The sequence below is a fragment of the Kogia breviceps genome, chromosome 2 (assembly GCF_026419965.1).
Source record: "Kogia breviceps isolate mKogBre1 chromosome 2, mKogBre1 haplotype 1, whole genome shotgun sequence".
NCBI classification, from domain to species: domain Eukaryota; kingdom Metazoa; phylum Chordata; class Mammalia; order Artiodactyla; family Physeteridae; genus Kogia; species Kogia breviceps.
Genome location: NC_081311.1, coordinates 28,282,743 through 28,308,961, shown reverse-complemented (window position 1 = coordinate 28,308,961; position 26,219 = coordinate 28,282,743). Strand labels below are relative to the sequence as shown.

The 26,219-nt window shown below is 46.4% G+C and overlaps 1 protein-coding gene across 1 annotated transcript in view; it reads right to left on the bottom strand.

Moving 5' to 3' along the window:
• The window catches only part of SEC31B (SEC31 homolog B, COPII coat complex component), a 29,585-nt gene extending 5,510 nt beyond the window's left edge, over positions 1–24,075 (bottom strand). Inside the window, 21 exon segments of the mRNA XM_067024868.1 lie at positions 2,099–2,260; positions 2,774–2,947; positions 3,660–3,805; positions 4,161–4,287; positions 4,558–4,613; positions 4,616–4,674; positions 4,676–4,733; positions 5,253–5,352; positions 7,425–7,523; positions 7,774–7,848; positions 9,782–10,012; positions 10,743–10,895; positions 11,426–11,587; positions 11,707–11,806; positions 12,661–12,803; positions 13,164–13,307; positions 14,268–14,366; positions 14,569–14,761; positions 20,952–21,075; positions 21,432–21,518; positions 23,973–24,075. Coding sequence (XP_066880969.1) covers positions 2,099–2,260; positions 2,774–2,947; positions 3,660–3,805; positions 4,161–4,287; positions 4,558–4,613; positions 4,616–4,674; positions 4,676–4,733; positions 5,253–5,352; positions 7,425–7,523; positions 7,774–7,848; positions 9,782–10,012; positions 10,743–10,895; positions 11,426–11,587; positions 11,707–11,806; positions 12,661–12,803; positions 13,164–13,307; positions 14,268–14,366; positions 14,569–14,761; positions 20,952–21,075; positions 21,432–21,510 — 2,484 coding nt within the window. The 5' untranslated portion in view covers positions 21,511–21,518; positions 23,973–24,075.
• Positions 24,076–26,219: the final 2,144 nt, after the last annotated feature.

Genomic DNA, 26,219 nt, shown 5'->3' with positions numbered 1-26,219 from the left:
AGAGTGGTACTGGCAGAAGGACAGACACACAGATCAGTGCAACTGAACAGGGAACTGAGCAATAAGTCCATACGAATATGTCTGACTAATTTTTGACAAAGGAGCAAAATCAATTCAATGGAAGAGGAACAGCCTTTTCAATAAATGATTCTGGACATCCATTGGCAAAAAAAAAAATGAAACCTGACCCAAACTTCTACTTGCACAAAAATTAACTCAAAGTGGAACATGGACTTAAATGTAAAACATAAAACTATGAAACTTCTAGAAAAAACACAGTAGTAAATTTGGGGGAACTTGGACTAGGCTAAGAGCTCTTAGACTTGACATGAAAAGCATGATCCATAGAAGGAAAACTTCATAAACTGGCCCTTATAAAATTAAATTGTTCTGCTCTGTGAAGGACTCTGTTAAAAAGATGAAAAGTAAAATTCTTACATGGTTACACACATCACACATATACACACACAAATGAGTACATGCAAAACCAGTGAAATCTGAATCTGTGAATTATACTAATGTCAGTATCTCAGCCTTGATATTGTATTGTGGTTGTGTGGGACACTGGCATGGGATGTGGTGGGCTTGGGATGCATGAGACTTCCCAATACATTTCATTGTATCTTCCTGCGAATCTGTAATTATTTCAAGATAGGAAAGAGAGAGTGAGAGGAAAGGGGGAGGGGAGGGAGGGAGAGAGAGCCAGCAAGTAGGGAAGGAGAAGGAGGAGGAGGGAGGGGGAAGGTGAGGGAGGGAAGAAAATTAGGGTGGGAATTAAAGGTGGGACAGGATGAATCATCAGAACTTTTCTACCTGATACCTTGATCTACAATCTCCCTGGATTTTATTCCCCTCCAGTAGGCTCCTGGTCTCATAAATTAACAGCATCCTATCCATCTGGGCATTGTGGTCAGTCCCCCCATTTAGCACACTCCTCTTAACCATCACCAGTTTCTGTCAATTCTACCTACTAAATATCTCAAATCTAACTTCACTCTCTAGTTTCAGGTCTTTCATTCCCTCATCATCTCTTGCTATAGCTTCCTAACCACCTCTAGCCTTGCCCTTCCTAGACACATAGCTAGTCCTTCCCCTGCATAAGACCATTCAATAGCTCCTGCCTGCCTTCAGGGTCAAGTCTAAACTCTTTTTAAAATTAATCAATTAATTAATGGCTGTGTCAGGTCTTCCTTGCTGCGCGCCAGCTTTCTCTAGTGGTGGAGAGCGGGCGGCTACTCTTCATTGCAGTGCATGGGCTTCTCACTGCAGTGGCTTCTCTTGCTGCGGAACACGTGCTCTAGGTGCGTGCGCTTCAGCAGTTGTGGCACATAGGCTCAGCAGTTGTGGCACACGGGCTTAGTTGCTCTGTGGCACGTAGGATCTTCCCGGACCAGGGCTCGAACCCATGTTGCCTGCATTGGCAGGAGGATTCTTAACCACTGTGCCACCAGGGAAGCCCCTCAAGTCTAAACTCTTGAATACAGAATGCCAGGTCTCTCCTGATCTAACTACCACTTGTTACCCCAGCTTCATCTAACTCAGTCCACTGCCACAAACACCTGTTTTGTAGCCCCATTAAAATGTTAGTCATTCCTCAAACGGGCTCTGCTCACTTTCCCTTCACTGCCTTTGTAGATGCCATTCCCTCTGCCTCAAATAGCCTTCCTTACCTCTTCCTTTGCCTGAATAACTTTTAACCTTCAAGATTCAGATCAAACATCATACTCGTTCTGAAACATGCCCTGAACTTCCCCCATCCCCCACTAAATTGCTTTCTTCTGTGTGATCTCATGGCTCTTTAATCATATCCCAATCACGGCATTTATGAATTTTATTGCAGTTAATTTTTACCTATCTTTCCTAGACTAGACTATGAGCTAATTAAGGGCAAGGATCATGGTTTGTGTACCTTTCTGTTCTAAGTGCCTAGTAGTTGTTCAATAAACAGTTATTAGAAAAACAACTGAATCTATACTTTATGAAGACAGGAATTTTCATCATTTTTTTCACTAATATATTCCAAGTGCCTAGAATCATGCCTGGCACTTGGTAGACACTTAACAGGTATTTTTGAATGAATGAACAAGTAAGATCTTACCTGGTGAGAAGACTGGAATCCCAGTCTGGGAGATGATGTCTCTTGAGAGTGGGGAGCAGCTCCCACAATAACCCGGGGAAAGGGGAAAGGGGGAGACTGCTGGCCCAAGACACTAGAACCCTGGGCATGAAAAAGCTGATCTCTCAGCTGCTGAATTGGTGGCTATAAAAGTTATAATCATGAAGAACTGTGTTAAGTAAAGTTAAAACAAGCAAACATCCTCTCTTACAAGCCTGGCCCCACATAGCATTCAAACTTCAGCCGACCCTCTAACATTTCAGCCACCTTAGAGGACTCAAAAGTTCTCTAATTATTGCCAAACCTTCCTTCTTGTTGTTCTTTCTGCCTAGAATGCCTGACATCTTCTGGTAAGCTATTTCTCTTTGAAGGTCCAGCTCAAATGTTTTAACCACTGGGAAGCCTTCTTTGACTTCTCCAGACAAAGCCAGCCCCTTGCCTGTGAAGTCCCACAGTGCTTAGTATAAGCTTCTGTTATAGCAGGATAAATTATTGACATCTGATTTTCCCCCAAGAGACTGTGAACCTCCTAAGGGATGAGATCTTATTTATCCTGGGAGCTTCAGCATTTAGCATAGTGCCTGGAACATAGAAGTGCTCAGCCAGAGTTAGATGACTGAATGAAATGGTTTGCTCTCTCCATATGCCCCCACTCACCTGAGCACTGTCACTGGGTAGGTAGCTCATGGCAGTGACCAGGCTGCCCTGGGCTGCCAGGAGGTTGGCATACTGAGCGATTCTGTATGTTGTGGCAGGGCCTGGGCTCACCCCATCAGGACCCTGCAGTAGCTTCAAGCTCCTGTTAAGGACCATCACCGTCTCCATCAGGTCCTATAGGGACAAGGATAAGGGCAGTCAGCCCTCTTCAAAGCACATCCTGCTCTCCAAGGCCAGGCAGCTCAACCAATGACTTCCCTGCTATGCGTATGAGGGCACCTGGCCATAGCCAGGTGCAGGTAGCAGGTGATGATATATGATATATAAGAGACATAACAGTCAGAGAAGGGCCACTTGGCTTCACTTCCCAAGCCGTTTGAGTCTTACCCTCTAGTACATTTCTGCCTCTTCTTTTTGGATTTTTTATCTTTTATGCTAATACATCATCAACTTCAGATTCAGTTATACTCTATTTCATGTGTGACTCTGTCTCCGCATGAGTCTGTGACCCCCATCTTCTCTGGGTACTCACAGAGTATCTGGTACAATTTAGATACAGGACTTTTCACAGAAGCTAATAGAAGGCCCAAGCTCATAATTACTCAAATATAGAGTAAATTTATATACCCAAACCTGAAGTGGGAAAAAATTACGAAGGTTAATATCTAAGCAGCTGCTGCTCAGTCTCCCTTGACTGAGAAAGAAGGAAGATGATAGCTTATCCGTGGAAAAGGTCCCAGACTCTAGGGGCCCTAATCTCTTCCCTAATACCCTGATTCCAGCCTGGTTACTCAGAAGACTCACCTCTGATGTCCCTGCAATCTCCACTGCTAGCCCCTCCTAAAGGCCTGGTGTGGGGGACCAGGGCCCTGCAGAGAAGGGGTACCTGTAGAGCCATGGGGGATGAAGCCCGGGGGCATTTTGCCCAGCACTCCACCAGCTGCTCCACACTTCCTGAGCACACGTAACAGAGTCTGGCTTCAGAGGTTAGTGCCCTGCCACCCTCCTGCTCCATGTGAGTTCCCAGCATGTCTGTAGAGAGACAGAAACTTCTTAAATGGCATAGCTTTCCTGTGCTCCTCCTCCTCCTGTTTGAAAACAGGTGGGGGACCATGAGCTATGGGACAAGTAGCCTCAGTGGCTTTAAGACAACAATGAGGCTAATCCTGCTCTGCAGAGAAGGGCAAAGCTCTTACACTGAGATGTGACAAAAAGTAAAAGAGGACCATGAATGCCCTCTACTAAACGTAGAGGGATGCACTCTAGTCCCTGACAACATGGCTTGACCTCCCAGAGTTCAGGCTGCTCCTCTGTCTCCTCCCTCAGTGCGTCCACTGACTCCATGCTAGAGTCACACCACTCCATCCTGGAGCTGAGGGCCACCTACCACAGAGCTCGGGGAATTTCTCTGGCCCTGAGTATGTCAGTAGCAAGGCCAGAGCCTCTCTCCAGTTCTTCAGGCTACAGGCACACACCATATCTTTCCAATTCTTCTGTATAACACAGGCTAGCAGCTGTAATGGGCTAAGAGGGAAGGAGGCCATCAGCCGTCCATCCAGCATAGGCAGCAGGAGTCACACACACAGATGTGCTGAGAAAAGCCCCTCATAAGCAGCCTTCCTGTTAGACCACTGACTAGGGGCTAGTGGTAAGGTAGGGGTGGTTAAGAGTAGGGAGAGAGAGAGATAGGCAGATCGTCTAAACACCAGTCCCAAAGTGTGGACATCCACTTGACAAGGCCCAAGTAATCCCTTCCCCTCCTCTCCTGCATGGTGGGCAGTTACCGGGGCAATTCTGGTTTTCTTCTTGGCCAAGTAGTGCTCCTGTGTTTGCTTCAGCGATCTGCGCCCCCAGCCTGGGCCAGGATGATGGCATCAACAAAGCACTCTTCCTTCCGACAGCTCCACAGCGGGGCCCAGTTCTCCAAGCAGGAGAGCCTGGCTCAGGAGTCTGTCTATGTCTGTAGGTAGAGGCATCCCCTCTGCATCAGCCTGCCCTCAGACCCTAGCTTCCTGTCCCCAGCAGGGCCCACAGCCCACCTCCTATACTCTGCATCCCTCAGTCTCCCTAGCCCCAAACTCCCAAGATTCATTCCCTCACAACAAAGTGTAGTGGGGTGTACTGGGGTGCCCAGGTCCAATGGTAACTCTCTAAGGACAGGACAAGAAAAGGCAGGGACTCAGGTGGCAGCATCATTGGTGTGATGTGTGCCTGCTCAACAAGAAGAGGGTCACAGTTCTTTAAACAAAAAGACAGAAGGATAGAAAAAAATACCTTGGTAGAAGGCCTTCCATACAAAGGACCCATCCATGAAAATCTTCAGCCAGAGAGAGCTCTAACTGGTACAGAACCAGTCAGCATTTGTGATCATGGGGGGAAGCAGGAGGCCGGGGACAAGAAGGAAATGTCCTCAAGTCCTGATAACTCTAAGCCCACCCACTCCCACACAGAGGGTTCCTCTCCCTCAGGGTCAGGGTACCTTCTGTGATGGGGATCTCCCACGGAGTCATGTCCTGAGAGACCAGCTCATCAAAGAAGGTTGAGCAGGCAGAGGTTTCCTTGGTGGTATGTTTGGAGGTCTGTACAAAGAAGGACAGAGGTGGCTTCTTGGGAAGTGATCCTAGGAACAGAGATCTGGCTTAGTAGCTCTCTCTGGGAGTGCTATTAAGAGTTGGCCTTTTGATAGAAATAAAAGCAAAAATAAACAAGTGGGACCTAATTAAACCTGCAAGCTTTTGCATAGCAAAGGAAAACATAAACAAAACAAAATGACAATGCATGGAATGGGAGAAAATATTTGCAAACGATGCGACCGGAAAGGGCTTAATTTCCAAAATATACAAACAGCTCATAGAACTCAACAACAAAAAAAACCAACCCAATCGAAAAATTGGCAGAAGACCTAAATAGACATTTCTCCAAAAACAACATACAAATAGCCAACACACACATGAAAAGATGCTCAACACTGCTAATTATTAGAGAAATGCAAATCAAAACTACAATGAGGTACCACCTCACACCGGTCAGAATGGCCATCATTAAAAAGTCTATAGGGACCTCCCTGGTGGCGCAGTCATTAAGAATCAGCCTGCCAATGCCGAGGACACAGGTTCGAGCCCTGGTCCGGGAAGATCCCACATGCCGAAGAGTAACTAATCCCGTGCGCCACAACTACTGAGCCTGCGCTCTAGAGCCTACAAGCCACAACTACTGAGCCCATGTGCCACAACTACTGAAGCCCACGCGCCTAGAGCCCGTGCTCCACAACAAGAAAAGCCACCACAATGAGAAGCCCGCGCACCGCAACGAAGAGTAGCCCCCACTCGCTGCAACTAGAGAAAGCCCACGCGCTGCAACAAAGACCCAATGCAGCCACAAATAAATAAATTTATTTTTTTTTTTAAAGTCTACAAATAACAAATGCTGGAGAGGGTGTGGAGAAAAGGGAACCTTCCTACACTGTTGGTGGGAATGTAAGCTGGTGCAGCCACTGTGGAAAACAGTATGGAGGTTCCTCAAAAAACTAGAGTTGCCATATGATCCAGCAATCCCACTCCTGGGCATATATCCAGACCAGACTATAATTCAAAAAGATACATACACCCCTATGTTCACAGCAGCACTACTCACAATAGCCAAGACGTGGAAATAACCTAAATGTCCACCCACAGATGAATGGATAAAGATGTGGCTGGGCTTCCCTGGTGGCGCAGTGGTTGAGAATCCGCCTGCTGATGCAGGGGACACGGGTTTGTGCCCTGGTCCGGGAGGATCCCACATGCTGCAGAGCAGCTAGGCCTGTGAGCCATGGCCGCTGAGCCTGCGCGTCTGGAGCCTGTGCTCCCCAACGGGAGAGGCCACAACAGTGAGAGGCCCGCGTACTGCAAAAAAAAAAAAAAAAGAAGATGTGATACACACATATAGTGGAATACTACTCAGCCATAAAAAATGAAATAATGCCATTTGCAGCAACATGGATGGACCTAGAAATGATCATACTAAGTGAAGTAAGTCAGAAACAGAAAGACAAATACCATATGATATCACTTATATGTGGAATCTAAAATATGACACAAATGAACTTATCAATACAAAACATAGTCACAGACATAGAGAACAGACTTGTGGTTGCCAAGGAGGAGGGGGTGGGGGAGGGATGGAGTGGGAGCTTGGGATTAGCTGATGCAAACTAGTACATATAGAATGGATAAACAGCAAGGTCCTACTGTATAGCACAGGGAACTATATTCAATATCCTGTAATAAACCACACTGGGAAAGAATATAAAAAAGAATGTTATGTATATCTGAATCACTTTGCTATACAGCAGAAATTAACACAACATTGTAAATCAACTATACTTCAATTTTTTAAAAAAAAGAGTTGGTCTTTAATGGGTAAAGCTAAAAGAATAACCAGGTATGGTTTGGGAGGTGCTCTACTTCATGGTTAAAACAAAACTCTACTCCTAGCCTAAAAGCTTAGGTCTCTGTGTCTCACTCTGGTTTTAAATGAGTGAGGAGTTTGAAGACTTCCATAGAAACTGAGCACTTACTGAGAGCAAGGCTTAGGGCTAGGAAGGGGAAGATACCTTAAAGGCAGGTCTTCTATGCTACCCTAGGTTAGGCTGGCTGGGCTCCTACCGCACCTGGATGCAAAAGGCCTGTTGTCTGTTACTGTTGAGGTCAACTCCCTTGGGCTGAGGGCTCTTACCCAGCCCCAAATCACTCTTCAACCATGTGGTCACCTGCAGGGAGAGACTTATGAGTACCACTCTTCCCAGCACAAGGTCAAATAAGCATTATGCTTTCTTCCCACCTCCAAACCCCACCAACTGGACTCACTAAGATCCTTGAGGTATTTTCCTGGGAAAGAGACTACCTTCAGGAGGTAAAATGCTCGTATATGTATTAATGGAAGAGGTATTCTGAGATGGTTTCCACTGGCAGGATTCTCTTTTCTGCATCAAGCACGTTTCTGATGTGAAAGCAGCTTACCTTCTTCTGAAGTTCATCTTTATTGTATCCTAATAGTTTTAGGAATTTCATTCTGGAGTCCTTCTCTAAGGTCACCTAAGGAACCACAGAACATAGAAGTCTCCATTAAATGAATGTGAAAGACGCTCTCCTGCACCAGCTGGACATCTGTGCCAGTGTACCCTCAAATGTAGTTCTTTGTACTACCAGAAGTGCCCCCATCTCTCCCTATTTCTCCCCAGACTTGATTCCTGTTGCGGTGTGGGCAGATGTGTTAACAAACCCTTTCCCCCTTCTGCAATGAGAACTGGACCTTCAGTTGACTTCCTAGATCCATTGCCCTGGTAACCTGATAAGAGAAAAATGTCAGCTATGTTTCTAGGCAACACAGCTTGTGGCTGGTAAATTGCATCTGGACTGGAACTATGTAAACTATAAATAATTGATGTGGACATCATGCTATGGACTTCCCTGACGGCAAGGACTCCTGTACTAAACAGATCCCTTGCAGGGACCCTAGAAGCTATGCTTTTGGAGTTTGTACAAGAGATACTGGCTCTTGTGGGCCTGGGGCTTCCAAACCAGGGCAGCTAGCACACCAGCCTGATGTATATCTCATCTTCTTGCACCTGGGGAGCTGAAGGAGAGAACTCTAAGCTGCCTCATGGACTGTAACAAGGACTCCCACAGAAGAGAACCACCTGATGCTCCCTGATGCTGCCCTGCTGACAAGCTGTGGTTCCTGTCCCCTATCCTTCTGAGAAGACTGATGCCAAGTGAGCCTTCAGTAGTCTTATGAGTCTAAACGGCTAGGTGAGAAGACTCTTAAGTGGAAGTTGCATGGATATAGTAAACGAAGTCAGCTTACCCACTCAGTGTTCCAGATACTAAGGGCCAAGGCTTCCTGAAGTCCCACCCTAATGGGTTAGCTGGCCTGGGCCCTTCATTTATCCCACACTGAACCATGAATTCTTACTATGATCTTTCTCATAGTCTCTCAGGGCCCCCTTCTTCTTCTATCTTCTTCTCCTGGAAATGGTCATCCATACTCAGCTTCAGGACCATCATGATGGACAGCTCTTGCGTAGCTTTTAAATCATCCTCCCCTCTGTCCTATGGGCACCAATGCCTCCTTTGTTCAGCAGAGTAAAGGCTGAACTCCCAATTATTCCCTCTACTCTTTCTCACCCCACCATTCCTGGAGCTACTACCTGTATCCTGCTTACAACAATAGCATTATTTCTTACTATTTTCTTCCCACATCTTTTTCTAGCTTCATTCTACAGTTGATGATCTTCCTCAGATCCTTTTCTCCTTCTCAGATTCCTGGTATCGACCTTCATAAAGTTCTAGTATATCTGAAGCACAGACTCCAAGTTCTTCTCAGACCCCACAGGACAGGCCCTGTCCTTCTTTTTGCATTCTACTCTATAATCCCAAAGATATGACTAATCCTCTCACTGCCTGCCCAGTTATTTCTTTCTTTCTTCAGCTCTCTCCTCTCACGTGTTCACTTCCTTTGACACGTAAAGCACTCATCGTGGTGTCATAAGCAACCTGAAATTAAACTGACGCTGCAACTGAAGCCATGCCTCCAGAGTAGAGTGGGACTTGAGCCCTGAGTCCCACCACAATGACTTGCCTTGGGTTACCTGAAACAACTCAAAGCCTTCCAGCTGATCTTCTTCCCTTCCTTTCCCTATCTTTCTTCTCCATTCCCATCACCTTAACTGCCCTGTGGCACGGCACTGTGAAAGCCTTCACCTTGACTCTGGTAAAGTATCCAGGACATCAGCAACAGTAGAAAAAAGGCAAATGCTACTTGTACGCCTCAGTTTCCCTAGCCATAAATGGTCTCTGAGCCTCGAGTAAAGGGTGAAGATTTTGTGCCTGGGGTGGGTGCCATGTAGGAAAAATCCCAGCGGGCTTAGGGCCTCTGTAATCTGGGCCACGTGGTGGTTGTTGACAGAGGCTGGGGTGCCTGGCTTTGGAGAAACACTTCTGAGCAGCCAGCCTTCAGGCTTCCTACCTTCAGGAACTGCCAGAGCATCTTTTCGCTTTGCAGTGATGCTTGCTGGATCTTGTTCTGACAGTAATTCAGGAGATTTCCTAATCCCAGGCCCTCCTGCAGCTCAGCTGACCACATGAGGAATTCAGGTTCTGTGGTGACCTGACTGATGAAGACTAGGCGGAGGCAAGGCTGTGGCACCTGATGGGCAGGGGTGCTGGGGAAGCCAAAGGTAACCAGCTTCCCCCCACACTGGTGAGGAAAAACAAGAAGGGTTAAGGCAAAAATTAACACCAAGTCAGGATCACAGGGAAGGCTATCTATTGGTCAACCCTAGGATAGGAAAGCAGTCCTAGCTGTGTCTCAGTGGACCATGGATAGATGGACTGAGGGTTAAGAGGGGAACGTTGATGGGGAGGCCTGCAGGTACTGTGAAAATCCTTCCCTCTGCTGTCCCCCACTGGGGGTGGGGTTGGGTTTGGAATGTGAGAACGGCACAATAAACTTGATGTTTAGGGCAGTGCTTCCACCCCCCCCAAAAAACTGGAGGTAAATAGGGCTCTGTGTACATTTGGCCTTGAGTCTATAAGGCAATGGCGGGGGTGTCAAGGTTTTGAGCAGAGGAGGGAGAGGATGAAATCTAAATATTTTTTTTTCTTTCCTGCTTTGTATTCATCCTGTTCTTTTTGTATTCTAACCATGCCTGGACTCACTACCAGGCCAGGTATGTAGATGTGGAGAAAAATCAGCTGGAATCTCAGGCAGTTCTCCATAAATGAGAGTTCTAAAGCAATCAATTCCTTTTAGACAGGACTGGCACAGCAAGCAGGGTGAAGGGGTAGAGAGGGAAGCTACAGCAACTCTCTGCTTCAGCAGTAAACTGGGACCTGATCTGAGACACAGGCAGTGAGAATAAACCTCTTACAGAACACAGCTCCATGCTGGGCACACAGTAGGCTGCACACACACAAACTACACTTACAGCAAATGAAACACCTGCTGGCCTTCTCATCCATTTGGGGGTTTTTTTCAGCGGAGGTATCAATGATGCTTGGGCCACTTGCTCTGGCACCTGCAATGGTGGGAGACGCTGGACTTTACTAAAGGAAGAAGAGATCGGAGGGCAAAAGGACACCTGCATCACCAGTGTGGAGTGGTGGCTTAGCCAGGAACTCTACCTACAAACTCCATTTTGGGAGGGATCCTTGAGATACCCAATTTGGCCCACAAAGGCAGTACTCTCATATTCCAGGGGACTGGTAGTGAGGATGGGACTCCCATGCAATAAGGCTCTTGGAAAGCCTACTGCATCCAATGTCTACAGTGGAGTGTGGCACAAAATGGATCTATAGGAGACAGGGAGGAAAGACAGTTCATACTTCCAAAATAGTGAAGGGTCCTAGCATGGAGGTCCAATTTCCCCGAAATACCGCTGGGAACATCCAAGAGCAAGAGTCAAGGTAAAAGCCTCCTTTGTATTGGGCAGGAACTGACATCCTTCTGGGAAGATGGGCACTGGAGCAAAGGTTCAGCCTTCCCAAACCCAGGGCTCTGGTCTCCCAAGTCTCCAACAGTCCCCACTTCTTTCCAGGCTTATGTCCTTCCCTCTCCCGCCAAACAGAGACAGTCCCTTCCCTCCAGCATTCTCCACCAAGCCCTTCATACCTTGTCAGCCTGTCTCATCTGCTGGACTTCCCAGCTCCTACCCATCACAGAGTATAAACTGATCCAGCCATCGAAGGAGGCAGCAGAGAACACTGGAGGGTCCCAAGGGCACCACTGCACATCAAAGCAGCAGCTGCTCAGTGTGGGTAGCTTATATACCACCTAATATGAGGGAACACAACCATTAAGGAAACCTTGACTTAGGTAAGGAAACCCAGAACACATAGGTGCAGCCGGGACTCCCCTACAATCCCAGCATGGCCACAGAAGGGCCAGCCTACCTCGCTGCTCCCCAGGTTCCAGCACAAGATCTGGTTGTCCTTGGCACTACTGAGCAGTAGCTGAGCGTCAGCCTGACTCCATGACACTGACAGGATCCCCCTAAAAGGAAAGGAAAGAGGAACTAACATTTGCTGAATGCCTACTGTGAGTAGGGTGCCTTATGTATCTTGGATAAATCTCATCCCCCCAAAATGAGCAGTCTGACTTCATTTTACAAATGAGGAAAATGAGGCTTTGGAGGAAATTAAGGAACTTTCAGCAGTCAAGCAGCCAGAACCCAAGTCAAATCCCAGAGCCTGTGCACTATGCACTATACCACTCTGCCTCCTACAGGTCACTGAAGGATGGCCTGCTTCTCTTCCCTGATTGTAAGGCAGGAATTATGAATCAACATGAATCAGGCAAGCACCCATCCCTATGGGTGCTTTTAGCCCAGGAGGGTAGTGAGGACCTAACGCTCAAAAGTCCCCAAGGGGCATGCCCTTGAGTTAGAAAGAACAGACTATGGGCCTGCTTTCTCTGTTGTAGGCCCAAGAGCTACAGCTTCAGAGGCAGGCCTGTTCACAGAAAAGACAGGAGCCAAGGTTCTCTTATTAAGAACTCTTGAAGGAGGCAACCTAATCACCTAAAGAAATGAGTACTGTCCTCAGATCAGAGCTTGGGGACTCTCCCAGGAGGACTAAACATTGGCTCCAGTATTTCTCATGACCCTATCCCCACTCCCATCTCTGGAAGTTAGATGGAAACTCAGGCTCTTTTCCATAACCTCTGGGTCTAAAGGAACTCCTACTGATTGGAGCTGGAACTAGAACTGGGTAACTATGTGTTCACTGGGATAGCTTTGAAGCCAGGGAGAATGTCTGGTAGCCAAAGTGAGGCATGCATTGCCTTCTACCCAGGTCATTTATGCCCCCGCCCTCCAACAAGGATGTGGATGGGGTTTGAGGTGCTACCTGCTGTGACTCTCCAGCACCTTCAGGGGTGAGGAGGCAAAGTGCAAGTCCCACAGATGAATTACTGGAAGACGATCGTCTTCTGAACATAGCACCAACTGGGTGGCTATGTCTGGGTGCCAGGCCAGGCCTGAGCAGTGCATCTGTGAACAAAGCAGACCCCAATGGGCAATGTAACCTGACTCTTCTAGTTATGGACCTTTTTTGTCCAGCTGAAATGGGACCTCTCTGAGGGCAGGTTTTGTGTCTCTCCTATGTGACTGGGAACACCACAGCCATGGGGGAATAAGTGATGACCATTAAGCAAGGTGCACCAGAAGCCTCCAGATCAGCTCAGTTTAGCTTCCCTAAGCTTTCACTCTCAAATGGAAATCTACTATGAGGCTGAATCCATAGGTCTAACAGCCGAAAGCAGAACCCTGGCCTGGGGGAGAGCAGCTCCAACACTAGGCCTGAGAGAGACAGCAGGGCCCGAGCCTATATTCTGCCTGTATTCAACTCACCCTGTTGCTGTGATCACTGACTTTGATGATCGGTTCATTCTTCCTGAGATCCCACACGACTACCTTGCCGCTGGGGTGAGCAGAAGACAGAATGTGTTGAACTTGACGGTTCCAAGAGGGTGCCTTGATGTCTTCTGGGGGCTGCTGAGGCAGGATGTGTGGGGGGCAGGTTGAGGACAACCTGTCACCCCTGGACCAAGAGACAGCTGCTCTTCCACTGCTCCCAACCACCCACAGCAAGGCCAAGAGTAGACATGGGGCTATCCAAACCAAGCCAGTCTCGGGAAGCTGGAAGGGGAGTTTTCCAGAGAGTATGCTTTAGGAAACTGGTGTAGAAGGTAAGAGGACAGATGCACTTGGGTTTTACTCCTATCCCAAAGTGCTCCTGAGAGGATAGAGTCAAGATTTTAAAACAGCCCTCTCATCTCTGACAAGAGAGAGAGGGAGAGGAAAAAGATGAGGGAGGGAGGGAGGGAAATACAGACACCCAAGACCCCCAGAGAGAATGAGGCAGAGAGAAAAGCCATTGATACTTTTAGGGCACAAGGTGCTATCAAATTCATACTGAAGTTACCTCACGATACTGTAAGCATAAGAAACAAAAGTGAGGAAGAAAAAGATGGGCCCAGTTACAGACTGACAAAATAGGTACACTCAGAGACAGAGACACGAGTCCCCCAACCGCACGGGGGAACCAGATACAAAGACAACACTGATCCTCCCACAAAAAGGACAGGGGTGTATCTGGGTGTCCTACTCTTGCCCCTGGTCAGCTAAGCTCAGGGCCCAAGCTTGCCTAAGCTATACTATGATAAACAGTACGCTCACGCCTTCTCTCAATGTCTTTTACTCCCCTCATCCTTCTTCATTTGCCTTCCAGAAACCCCTAGGTCAGTTAATGACCACAAACCACCCCCAACGGGTCCCCACCCGACTCCAACTCTCTATTATCTGGCTGGTAGGCAGCACGTTAGTCTGTGGAGCTTTAGTGCCCTCCAGTGGTGAAGACGGAAATCTCCCGTGCGCTGGCTGCCTCCAGAATTCAACGCTCCCCGGGAAAACCAGGTGCACACTCTTAAGCAGCAGCACCAGAAGGCCCCTCACCTGTGACTTGGAGCCTGGGGTCACTGGCACACTCAGGTTATTCAAGTCCCAAATGAAGATTTTTGAATCATTGGCCCCTGAGGCCAGGAGGTTGCCCTGTATGAAGGAACAGGCCTTTGGAGACATGCCTTCCCAGAAAGAGATGAGAGCAGAAAAGGGGGAAAGAGACCCACATGCGGGGCTTCCAAAGCCCCCACACAATAACCTGGGATGGGTTCAGAGTTCGAGACCACAGGTCACAAGCAAACGCTTCCCTTCAGATCTGTCAGCCGTGTCTGATTAACTGAAATGTAGTATCTGGAAAGGATTTCAAGTCAAGGGCTCTGACAGCCCCCGTGTGCTTCTGTATCTGGGTAATCACAGGCTCCTTTCCCGAAGACAGGATGTGGGTCACATTGTATAGTGTAAGCATGCCATCATCTCCACCACCTGCAATAACCCGGGAGCCTTCCAGAAGCCCGTTGCCAAAGCTCCCCCAGATCAGCTTGTGAAACCTACAAAGAGGAGGAACTGGCATCAGCACCAACTCAGGTCCACGTCGGCAAGTGGAGAACGGGCATCTTTGTCAGCCTCTGACATTACGCAGGCATCCCCACCCTTAGTCAGGGCCTGCCTGTCTCCCTCATTTCCCAGACACAGAACAGAGGTCTCCTCTGCCTGGTCCTCCTGCCCTTTGGCTGAAAAAATGTTCCATCTATGTTACACTAGAAGCCAGGAGGCCACTGCCATGGAGCTGGGGGAGGGGTGCTTTTTTTGTTTTTGTTAATATTATTGGGTTTAATATAAACCCAGTGATAAACACTCCAAATAAATTACTTCTTAATCCTCCCAACTCAAATAACAACAACTAACACTTATTTTGATAACTTCCTACGTACTAGGCACTGTTTTAAGTGCTTTACATGTATTAGCTGATCAACAACCCCATGAGGTATTAACTCCATTTTCAATTGAGGAAACGAGACACAGAGAAGTTGCGAAACTTCTGTATATACAGTTAGTAATTTTACTCCCATTTGATATCTAGGAAGTGACAGAGTCAAGGTTCAAAATTAGGCCCATCTTATGCCAAAGCCTGAGCTCTTAACCATCATAAAATACTGTCTTCTATTTAGAGCAAGATCCAAACTCTTCTACACCTGAACAGAAGCAGGTTCCTTAGGCCAACAGTTGCTGTCCCCTCTTCCCTCTTAAACTGGAAGTGAGAAAAGATCTAAGGACTTTCCCATCCCATGCCTCTCCCATGTGTCTAGTCCACGGGAACTACCATGTGGATTCAGTGGGCCAGCCCTAGAGACACAGAGGCACAAAGAATAAATGCACCATTTCCAAAACACTTTTCTGGCTTTCTGAGCATCTTTCACACAAGAAAGAGATGGACCCTGGGCTCCCTGAACACAAGTATGGGTCCCCTGCAAAGCCCCTAGGGAAGGCATGTGAAATCCCCAAAGCCTCACAGGTGGTCTGTCCTCCATTTTACTTGGCTATCCTACTAGACAAGGATATTTCCACAGCCTTCCGAGAAGCCAGATTTCACACTGAATGATGTCATAAGATCTCTAACTGAAATTAAATGTTCCCACACCCTGGGAACAATCAGCAAAGACACTGAATGGGGCAACCAGGCAGGAACCTGTTTGGCCAGTCATTAGAGCAGAGCCAACCTGTCAAAAGTGAAGAGCTGAGCACTAGTTCAGACCAGGTCAGCATCTGAACAAAAACAGCAGAGCTGAACAAACGGTGGGTCTAAAGCTACTGTCAGAAAGGCTATATTTTCTAAGGTCGCGCTGACCTTAACAGGACAGAAGAATGTGTTCCATGCTGGCTCCAGAGGCTGCCATGTCATCCAGGGGCTAGAGCTCAGCATGGGCAGAGGGCAAGTCAATAGGTTAGCCAGAGAAGCCTTTAATAGGTCACACAGGAAGCAGAGGTAGGTATGGCCATGGAAACTCACATGGGGATGCAGTGACCTCGGTATGGTCAGAGCACATGACATACAAAATCAGAGTAAAAGGTACCTGAGACCACATGGGAGTCACCAAAGGGTCGGAAAAGAGGGCCCAGTTACTTTAGAGTGGCTGAAACGCAGAATACGGGGTGTGAAAAAATGATTTTTTTGTGTAAGCATGCAGAAAGTACATTCCTATTGTTAACACTTCATTAGTAGGGGTGAAACTGGAGCCCAAATAGCTGTGATAGACAACACCTGGGAGAGGGGGAACACCTGGGACGAGTCAGGCAAGGAAGGAGACTTGATCAATCATCTCTGCCCTGCAAATGGACAGCCGTGTGTGTGTGTGTGTGTGTGTGTGTGTGTGTGTGTGTGTGTGTGTGTGTGTGTGTGTGTGTGTGTGTGTGTAGACAGAGAGCACACAAGCATGTGAGCAAATGTGACAAAACATTAACAACTGATGAGTCTAAATGAAAGTATATGATTGTTCATTGTACTATTGTGCAACTTTTCTGTGTTTGCATATTTTTTTGTGTGTGTGTGTTTGCATATTTTAAAAATAAAAAGTTACAGAAGAAAAAAGATGGCCTTTGGCCTGCAAATAGTAACTAAGAGATTTAAGTAGAAGGTACAGGGAGACGAGTTTAAATAGGAAGGTGGGAACTTTGAAAACATGAGAATACAGGTGGAATTCTCTGCTAAAGAGCTTCTCAGGATAATGATGGCAATGATGGAGACCATATGGCATAACAGAATGAGGGATGGCACCTAAAGAAAAGACAGGTTCCTTGATTCCCACCCAGACCTTGTGAAGCAGAATTTCCAGAGACAGGCCCTCAGAATCTACATTTCTAATAAGAGCCCCCCAGGTGATTCTAATAAGCTGCTAAGGTTGAGAACCTCTGTACTAGATACATCAGACTGCACACCAACGTAGAACAATGGGGAAGAGTTGAATGCATAAAGATAGAACCAGCCCCAACAATCAACTCATGGCTATGCTCCTGGCAAAAAGAGAAAGACAAGGCTGGAGAGAATGAACTGAGACCTGTGAGATCAGAACGTTGCGCCAGCTAAGCTCATCTGAGGCCAAGCTTCATCTACCTTATGATTAGGAATATGTGTTGTATAAATTCTTGCTCCCATGATTTCTGTACTTCTTTGTTTTGGATTTTGATTTTATTTGCTTAGTGAAGTTCCTTATGAAAAATCCCAACCTCATGTTAGTGGATTAAAGTGAAAATGAGTTTGTCCACATCCTGGCCAAAATAACTGAGGAAATCCAAGTTTCCTTAAAAGTCCGAGAGATGAGGGCAGTGCTCCAAGCTGGAGAATAAAGACACTGGGTGGAGCACTGGCTGTCTGAGAGGAGAACTACTTTTCTGAACACCAAGTATGCACCAGGCTACTATGTGCCAACTATGTTACTCAAATTTACAGTAGAGAAAACAGGGTCAGAGAAGTTAAATAATGTGTCTGATAGGACAGTAGATGGCAAAGCTGGGATTTGTACCCAAGTCTGTCCAACAACAAAGCCCATGCTCTCTCTCCTCTGTGATCTTGATGTCTCTAGAGAGAAGGCAAGTCTTAGAAACAAGAAAACTAGGAGTAGTACCAAAACGATCTTTTACTGCTTAGTGTTGTCCCTCACAAAGGCACCTAAAGAGGGGTCACAGTGCTCCCCAAGTAGCTAGAACTGAGATAAAGGTATTGGAAGACAGATCACCTACTTTCTCCATGTTACTAGAGGATGGGTCAGACATAGGTTACAGAGGCCACTCAGAGATCTAGAACCTCAGTGTAGACAGAGGTAGAGTGCAGCAAATCACCTACTGACCCCTGAACTCATTCTGCCACAGCAGCTATGTCCTCAACTCAAAAGTCAACACATAAACAATGTATTATTCTCCCAGATAGCTTTCTTCTTGAGTGAGATTCATCTAACAAACCAAACATCACTTGCGTCAGCGCACATGCTAATCCGTATTGATTCTGACTGCATCCAGTGGCATTAATCCACACACTCTCTTCAGTCTATTTATAGCTTAAGGCTGTCCCTTATCTACACCCATACCAGCGTTTCAGAACATTTCTCTTTCAGTCAGGTATTTCTAAATAGATAATATTTCTCTGATACATCACGGGTTGAGGATAAGGGGATCTTCAGGATTCAAATGTGGTTGAGGTAAGGGTCTGGTAAAAAGGGCAGGCAATGGAAGGGGGAAGACTTTGAAGCGTATGTTTAGTTAATAATAAAGAGATACAGAGAGGCATTTGTTTTTTAAAAAAAAAGGAAAAAAGGAAGGAGACTAAGCTAGAAAAAGGGAAGGAGAGATTGAAGATAAGACTTAAATTTGGAGTTCAGTAGGTTCTTAGAAGTCATCTTGTACAACCTCTTCTTTACATATAAGTGAGGAAACCTAAGATCATTGATGGAATTCAATTTGCCCAAAGTCACATAGTTTTAGCCAAGGTAGCAACCCAACACAACAGTAGTTTCCATTAAACCAAGCAGAAGATGATACAGAAAAGAGGAAAGCATAAAGCAACGGATGGGTTGCCCTCAATCTACCCTGATCATCTTGGTCAATTGTCTGTGATGCTGACTTTTGAGTAAGTGACCTAACCCAGGCTGGAACGGAAAGAAATGGGTGTCTTAAACCCTGGAGGGTCTAAGATGATTTCTTCAGAAAGGCCCCAACCTAACTGTGTCAAAGGTAATCCCCTAGGTCTTTGAGAATGAGAATCAATCTTTAATCACAATTATAGAAGTGGAAAAAGGAAGCTAAGTGTACTATTTGTTTTGGTTATAGTCCCCATATTCCTGCAGTGTAGAGCAGGGTGTGAGGTGATGCTTCATGATTCCTGAATACAGTACCAACATTTCAAAAAGGGTCCCTTCAACCTAGGTGGCTGCCAAACAAATAGACTGTTACCCTTGAAAAGCTCTTAAGGCACTAAGACTTACTGAAGACTAACTATAACTAACTGAACTGGTGGACATGAATGCTCCGTTTGGTAATCTAGAAGGTTCTAATATCACTCATTTATTTCACAGATTTTTTTTTTTTTTTTTGGTGGTACGCGGGCCTCTCACTGTTGTGGCCTCTCCCGTTGCGGAGCACAGGCTCCGGACGCACAGGCTCAGCGGCCATGGCTCACGGGCCCAGCCGCTCCACGGCATGTGGGATCTTCCTGGACCGGGGCACGAACCCGCATCCCCTGCATCGGCAGGTGGACTCTCAACCACTGCGCCAGCAGGGAAGCCCCACAGATATTTTTTAACCACCTAATGACAGGCACTGTTCTAGATGCTAAAGATATAGCAGTGAATAAAACAGAAAAAAATCTCTGCCTACATGGATCTCAGGATTCAGTTTCAAGGTTTCTTAAGCAATGACATTGCCTCTTTCTTAGGAACTCCTAGCCCTAAGCCACTACTGTGCTGAAGCTGCTGCTTGGCTGGTCAAAGAAAAGAGTCCTTGCGCTCACTGTCCCTTTTCTTATCTTCAGGTGTATAAACATTATTAAATTAGCTCACCCCTTTCAGCAGCCCTTTCCAAAATGCTTGCTTAGAGGCTGAGAATATCTCATCATTACTGGTAAACCTGCCAAGGTCTGCTCTTCAAAAGGTAAAGGTACTGGAAATACAAAGAAATGTTAAAAACTGCAAAATAATGGATCCTGTAACAAAGTGATATAGGAGCTCAAGAAAAGGAGAACAAAAACTAGCTTTCATTATTAGGTTAAACCATGAAAAGAAAGAAGAGGGTACTTCTGTCTAAATATCTTAATCTAATCACTCAGCTGGACCAAAAAACGCACAAGAAGATGGAGAGTTGTATTCTAGACCAGCAATCTCTAAAGTGGGATGGGCAAGATAATCCTCTGGGCTGTAAGGAAAAGATTTATATTTTTAATATTAAAAAGTAGTACAAAAAATGTAGTACAGTAATACATGTATATTATTTATACTGAATATATACTTGAGTACAGTGAATATTCACATTTTTCCTGATTGTACAAAAATTTAGAGATCATTGATTCAGACTGTAAGCCTCATCTTTACACAACCTGTAAAGGAACAGCTGAATAATAGAAAGAAGATAGGTTTGGAGTAAGACAGGCCTAGACTTAAATCCTAGCTTCTCAGAGTTTTGGTTCTCTCCTATGTAAAATGGGAATAATGGTATTTATTGGTTAGCTTCATTTTGAAGAATGAATAAGATATTATACAGAGCCCCTAGCATAGTGCCTGGCATGTATACATGTGCTTGGTGAATGCTAGTACCCAGCCCTGTAAGCCTGCCAGAGCCATGAGTGCCCAATCGGTGCCTGACAGCAATGAGGAGAGGATCATTCTTTCGCCTCCCATTGGCAGACAAGGAAATACTGTGTAAGGCTGTTATCTTCACAGGAGCCAAGGGAGGAAGGAGCCAATTCCTCTGTGTTCAGAGACAGATCAGGTACTTGTGGGTCCAGGCTTCTGTGAGGCGTCTCTATCACATGATTCTGCATGATGATGATGCTGCTGACCACAAAGGTTGGAGTGGGTGTTTTCAAAATCCTCTTGCAAAATAAACCCAGAGTTAACTTCTCTCCTACTTAAAGATCATTCTCCCCTCACTTGTCTCCTCATGAACCCTGAGAAGCACATACTACTCCTGGGATTCCCCATCAGGGTCTACATCAGGATCTGCCCTGCATACCCATCAAAAGTTCAGACACAGTACCTGCTGGAGGGAGAAAGGACTCCCTTGTGTTTCAAGTCCAGAGAGGGGTCCCTGAAATCAACCTCAAAGATTTCCAATGTGCCATCTGTACTAAAGGAGGCATCTAGCTGCTGGGCAGATGCTCCTAGGCACAAGGAAAGTCAGGAAGAGGCAGCATATGAGCAACAATATATGCATGGATTTGGGGTATAAATGGTTAAGCAGTAGAGAAGAGGAGGAACAGGAGAGGACTGGATATACCCTTTTTCAAATGGTAGCTCCACAGAAAGCAAGAAAGCATGAGGTGCTTAGCCTTAAGCCAGAGTCCAAGGTTGCCCCCAGGTACCAAAAACTCCTAATATCCCTTTGCACATGCTGCTAGCCAACCCCAGATTTCCATGACTCTAAAACTTTCTCTGAAGCACAATAAAGAACCCTGGATACTAAGTTTCCCTTCAACCTATGTACTCCAATGGATCTTTATCCACAGTATCACCATACCTGTGGCCAGATACACAGGGTAGTGGCTAGCTGGGCTCCACACTTGGACGGCTTGCCGCTCAAGTTCCTTCAGCTTCATGGTCTGTCCTGTAGGTGGCAGAAAAGTGACATGGCCCTCAGCCTACTGAAAATAGAAACCAGCAAGCTTAAGGGCCAGATCAAGGGGAACACCTGTGGACATGAGAGCTTGTTTCTCTCTCACCACCAAAGAATGGGGCATTTTGGGGCAACACAGGGTAACAAATACATGACAGCCTGCAGATATGTAATGACAGTTCATTTTCCTAGTTACTGAAATCTAATGCTTTAAATCCTAAAAGATATTCAAATACACTGGTTGCCACAGGCCCAAGGGTGATGAAAACCTTCAAACCAAATAATCTCTCAGTGACCCTACCCAATCTCTTGGTTTTAAATATCATCCATATGTCGATGACTCCCAAATTTATATCGGCAACACAAATCTCTCCTCTGAGCTACAAATTCTTATATACAACTGCTAATCAAATATTTCTACTTGGATATAATAAAGATACCTAAAAGTTAGTCTGTCTTAAAATGGAATTTTCTATTCCACCATCTCACCCACCCATCTGTTCTTCCTTCAGTTTTCTTCATTTCAGCAAATGGTACTACCACACAGCCAACTGCTTAACCCCCAAACCTGAAAATCACCGTAGATCCCTCCTTTGCCCTTATTCCCTTCTAATCCATCATTAAGTCTTCCAAATTTTGCCTCCAAAATATATCTTAATCTGTCTATTTTTCTCCATCTTCACCACTGCTCTAGTTGAAGATACTACCATCTATCACCTAGATTACTGGTCTTCTCCCTGCTACCCATCCCTGTCACCCAATTCATTCTCTGCATAGCAGCAGGAGTAAACTTTTAAAATCAAACATTGGATTTTGGCATTCCAAACTTAAAATTTTTCAGTGGCTTCTACCACACTCAGAATAAAATGTGAACCCCTTTGATCCCTGCTCAAAGGTTCTTCTAGCCTACCACTTCAACTTCATCTCTTCCTACTCTCCACCTTACTTATTGTGCTACAGCTGCATTAGCCCTTTTTCATTTCCGGGCTTTTCCCCACTTTAGAGTTTTGTAAATTCTGTTTGCTATACTTTGACGGCTTTTTGTTTCATTCTCTGCATGACTGGTTCCTTATCACATCTTTCAGGGCTCAGCTTCTCACCTCCTCAATGAAGTGAGCCACCCAATCCAAAACAGACTCCTTTTTATCTTCTTAGCAATCTATAATTATATATTTATTTACATCTACATTGTTGGTATTGTCCACTAATAAGTAAACTCCATGAGCGCTAGCACTGTGTCTGCTTTGTTTTCCATGTTATAACTAGCGTCAGAACAATGTCTGGCACATAGTAAGTGCTCGATAATATTTTATGAATGAATGCAGACATCTATTTTAATTCGGTAGTTTCCAAACCAATTCTAACACATACTCAAGGTGCCATCCCAACAGGCTAAAGCGGCAGGGAAGTTTTAAAAAAAAAAGTTAACACTGAACTTGACGGAGTAAACTTGGGACCCACTGTGACCTGCTTGAGCAAGCCACAGTCAGGTTAGTCTTGACCTCCCCAAACCAAAGTTTTATTACTTAATAATCTCAAATGTACTCTCCAGCTTGAAGAAAGTTTAAGGCTGCCAACTCAGCCAAGATTTCCCGGGGACCTCTAAACACTTGAGGAATATTCGGACAAGATTGTACATCATACTACACGGTCACCAGTGCCACCTGCTGGTCAATACCATTTTCACGTTTCTGGAGAAAGGTCTCTAAGCGGGAGCTGCAATTAGCCGTGTTCACTTGGACGTGCATATCTCATTTAATTCTCACAATGGTTCTGGGCGGTCAGTACTGATACTATCCGCATTTTACAAAGAAGAAAACTGGCTAGGCCAAGCTGTGCACCCCAACAGCCTCCAAGCCCAGTGCTTTTAACCATTATACCAGTCTAAACTAAACTCCATGAAGTGTTTAAACCCCAGCCTACAAATTGGGAAGATGGGCTTTTAATCCACTTTGTTCAAAGACATCTGTTCACAAAAAAGGTCCCCGCTGCGGTCAGAATACCGGGGGCCGGGGGCGTTAAAAGTGGGAGAGCTATGACCACTCAACCAAGAGCTAGACAAGCTCGTGCAGCGAAAGAGGACGCCAGCCAGCTACCCTTGGCTGTCCAGCCCCTCCGGAGGATGGTCGGCCTCCCCCGCGGCGCGCCGGCGTCAGCACTGACAGGCCTTCCCGCCCAGGCCAGACGCTGAGACCCGTTGCCGACACTGGGCCCAGGCCAGGTCAGGGCCCAGAGCTGAGAGAACGAGCCGAGTGCGGCCGAGAGCAGGGGAGGCGTCGTGGGGTCACCTGAGAGGCACACCGGCAGGAGCCCCGGGAGCGGGGCGGGCCGCAGTGCCAGCGGAGGGCGAGCGCGCCGCGGCACCCTCCCGAGACACGGGAGGCGCTCAGGGTCCCCGGCACGGCCTCCCCTCTCGGCGGCCCCGTACAGGCGGGGAAAACCAACCTGCGCGGAGAGCCCAGGCCAGGGGTCTGGCGCGTCTGAGCCGGAGCCGGAGCCGGAGCCGGAGCCGGAGCCGGTCTTTTCTGAGGGCTTTGGAGCTCAGCGGGGCGCTGTGGATGGCGGCTGCGGAGGGCCAAAAGTAGTCCTGGCCCGCAGGCCCCACCTCCCACACGCGCCGCCAGGCGCCGAGCCCAGCACCCGGCTGACCCACGGAGAACGTTCCCTAATAGGATTATAGCTTTTAATCGGGCCTCCCTCACCTGTCCTGTGATTGCGCAGTGGGTCAGATCCCGCGACCAGTAAGTTCTGGTCTATTCAATTTGAGTCTGGCTCCGCGTGCAGCCTCTGAAAAGGGAAAATAACTCATTATTTACTTATTGAAGCGGAGAAGACCCGGCCCTAGCTCCAGGGGCTCTCAGTGGAATCCACTTAGTTGAAAAGGTAAAAAGCAATTTAGGCCATAAAGAGCGGTGAGTGGCTTTCTGCAGCCCAGCAACAACTGTTGCCCCCAACCGTTGGTTGAACTAATTAAAAGCTATAGATGGGCGGGGGGCGAGGTACCAGGGGCTTCCTGGAAGGTTTCAGGGACGAGACAGGTGTCATACGTTGAGGCTTTAAGAAGATAGGTGAACTCCCAGCGAGGAGGAAGGTGCCCAACCGGCTAATAGCGCCCTGGTGTTTCCCATACCATGAATGAAAAGGACTACCGTTGGGGGAGTGGGCTGGATTCAGATTGTGGAATACCAATTCAACTCTGCAGGTAATTGGGAGTTACTGAAAATTATGGACAGATATGCAATAAGATTATATCAGACTAGCAATATGGATCACCATGCAGAGAGAACAGAGCTGGAGGCGGGGAATCAAATTAGGAGACTGATAGAACAATCCAGGTACCAGGTGATGAAAGCCTGGATTAACATAGTGGCAATGATTGTAAAAGAAAGCTGGACAGGCTCTTGTGACTGATAAAAAGTTGGTGGGGGGGTGATCATATATATTTTTTGTATTGATTGAGGGAATTATGGCATTTCCAAATAAAATGTTCTGTAGGCAGCTTTACATCTTAGACCTAAGTTATTTGATTTAAATTTTTAATTTAATGCATGAATTCTACCACCATATTCCAGCCTGATATACCCCCAAAGATGGTGAGCTGGTTATCTTATGACTTATGACGTGGCCCCAAGTCATTGTGACACAGCTCTAGATTTCCTTTTCACGTGGACATGGGAGTTTTGAACTCAGGATAGGAAAGAATTTAGGGCATTAGTGGTGCCTGCCCACTCTACGTACTATTTCTTGAACTTCTTAGCACAACAGTGCATGAGAAACAGGGTTGAAAACTGAACCTCAGGCAACACCTCGAAGTAGGGAATGAGGCCGAGGTGTCACTGGAGTGCTCTGAAAGAAATGTGAACCAAAGGCATAAGGTCACAGTTTCAAGTAGGACATGATTTTTTTTTTAAAAAAGTAAAAAAAGTGCACCTTTCTCTCAACTCAGACACCTTAGAAATTCTTTTCACCTCGTTTTACAAATGCCAGTCTCCTCTTCTACGTAACTTCTTGAAGGCAATTATTTTATTGTTCAACTTTATATCCCCAGGACCCATCACTGTCTGATATATATTAGGCAGACAGACGTTTGTTAAATGATTATCAAATGCTCTAAAGGACAGAGAATGAAAACGTATAAAAAGCAGTGGAGACCTTCAAAGAGAGGCATTTCAGTAGAAGTACCCACTCCCTGATCTCATAAAGGTCTTTCACTGCCTGAATACCACTAAAGGACCCCTTATCTAGCATGAATGGACTTGCTTCTACAGATCATGTTGAATGTATGTTTTATGAGACAGGTTTTCTTAAATTTCTTAAATTACAACGATATTGCCTGAAAACCAAGGAAGTCCCAAATACATATCCTTATAAGAGATACAAGATTAGAGGCAGGGCTTCCCTGGTGGCACAGTGGTTGAGAGTCCGCCTGCCGATGCAGGGGACACAGGTTCGTGCCCCGGTCCGGGAAGATCCCACATGCCGCGGAGTGGCTAGGCCTGTGAGCCATGGCCGCTGAGCCTGTGCTCTGCAATGGGAGAGGCCACAACAGTGAGAGGCCCGCGTACCGCAAAAAAAAAAAAAGATTACAGGCAGTCACAGCCCTAGGCCAGTCCCAAAACACCTATTTATCCTATAATATACTTGAAACATGTTAGAGTATTGTTTTTTAGCTAACCACTTATTATTTAAAAG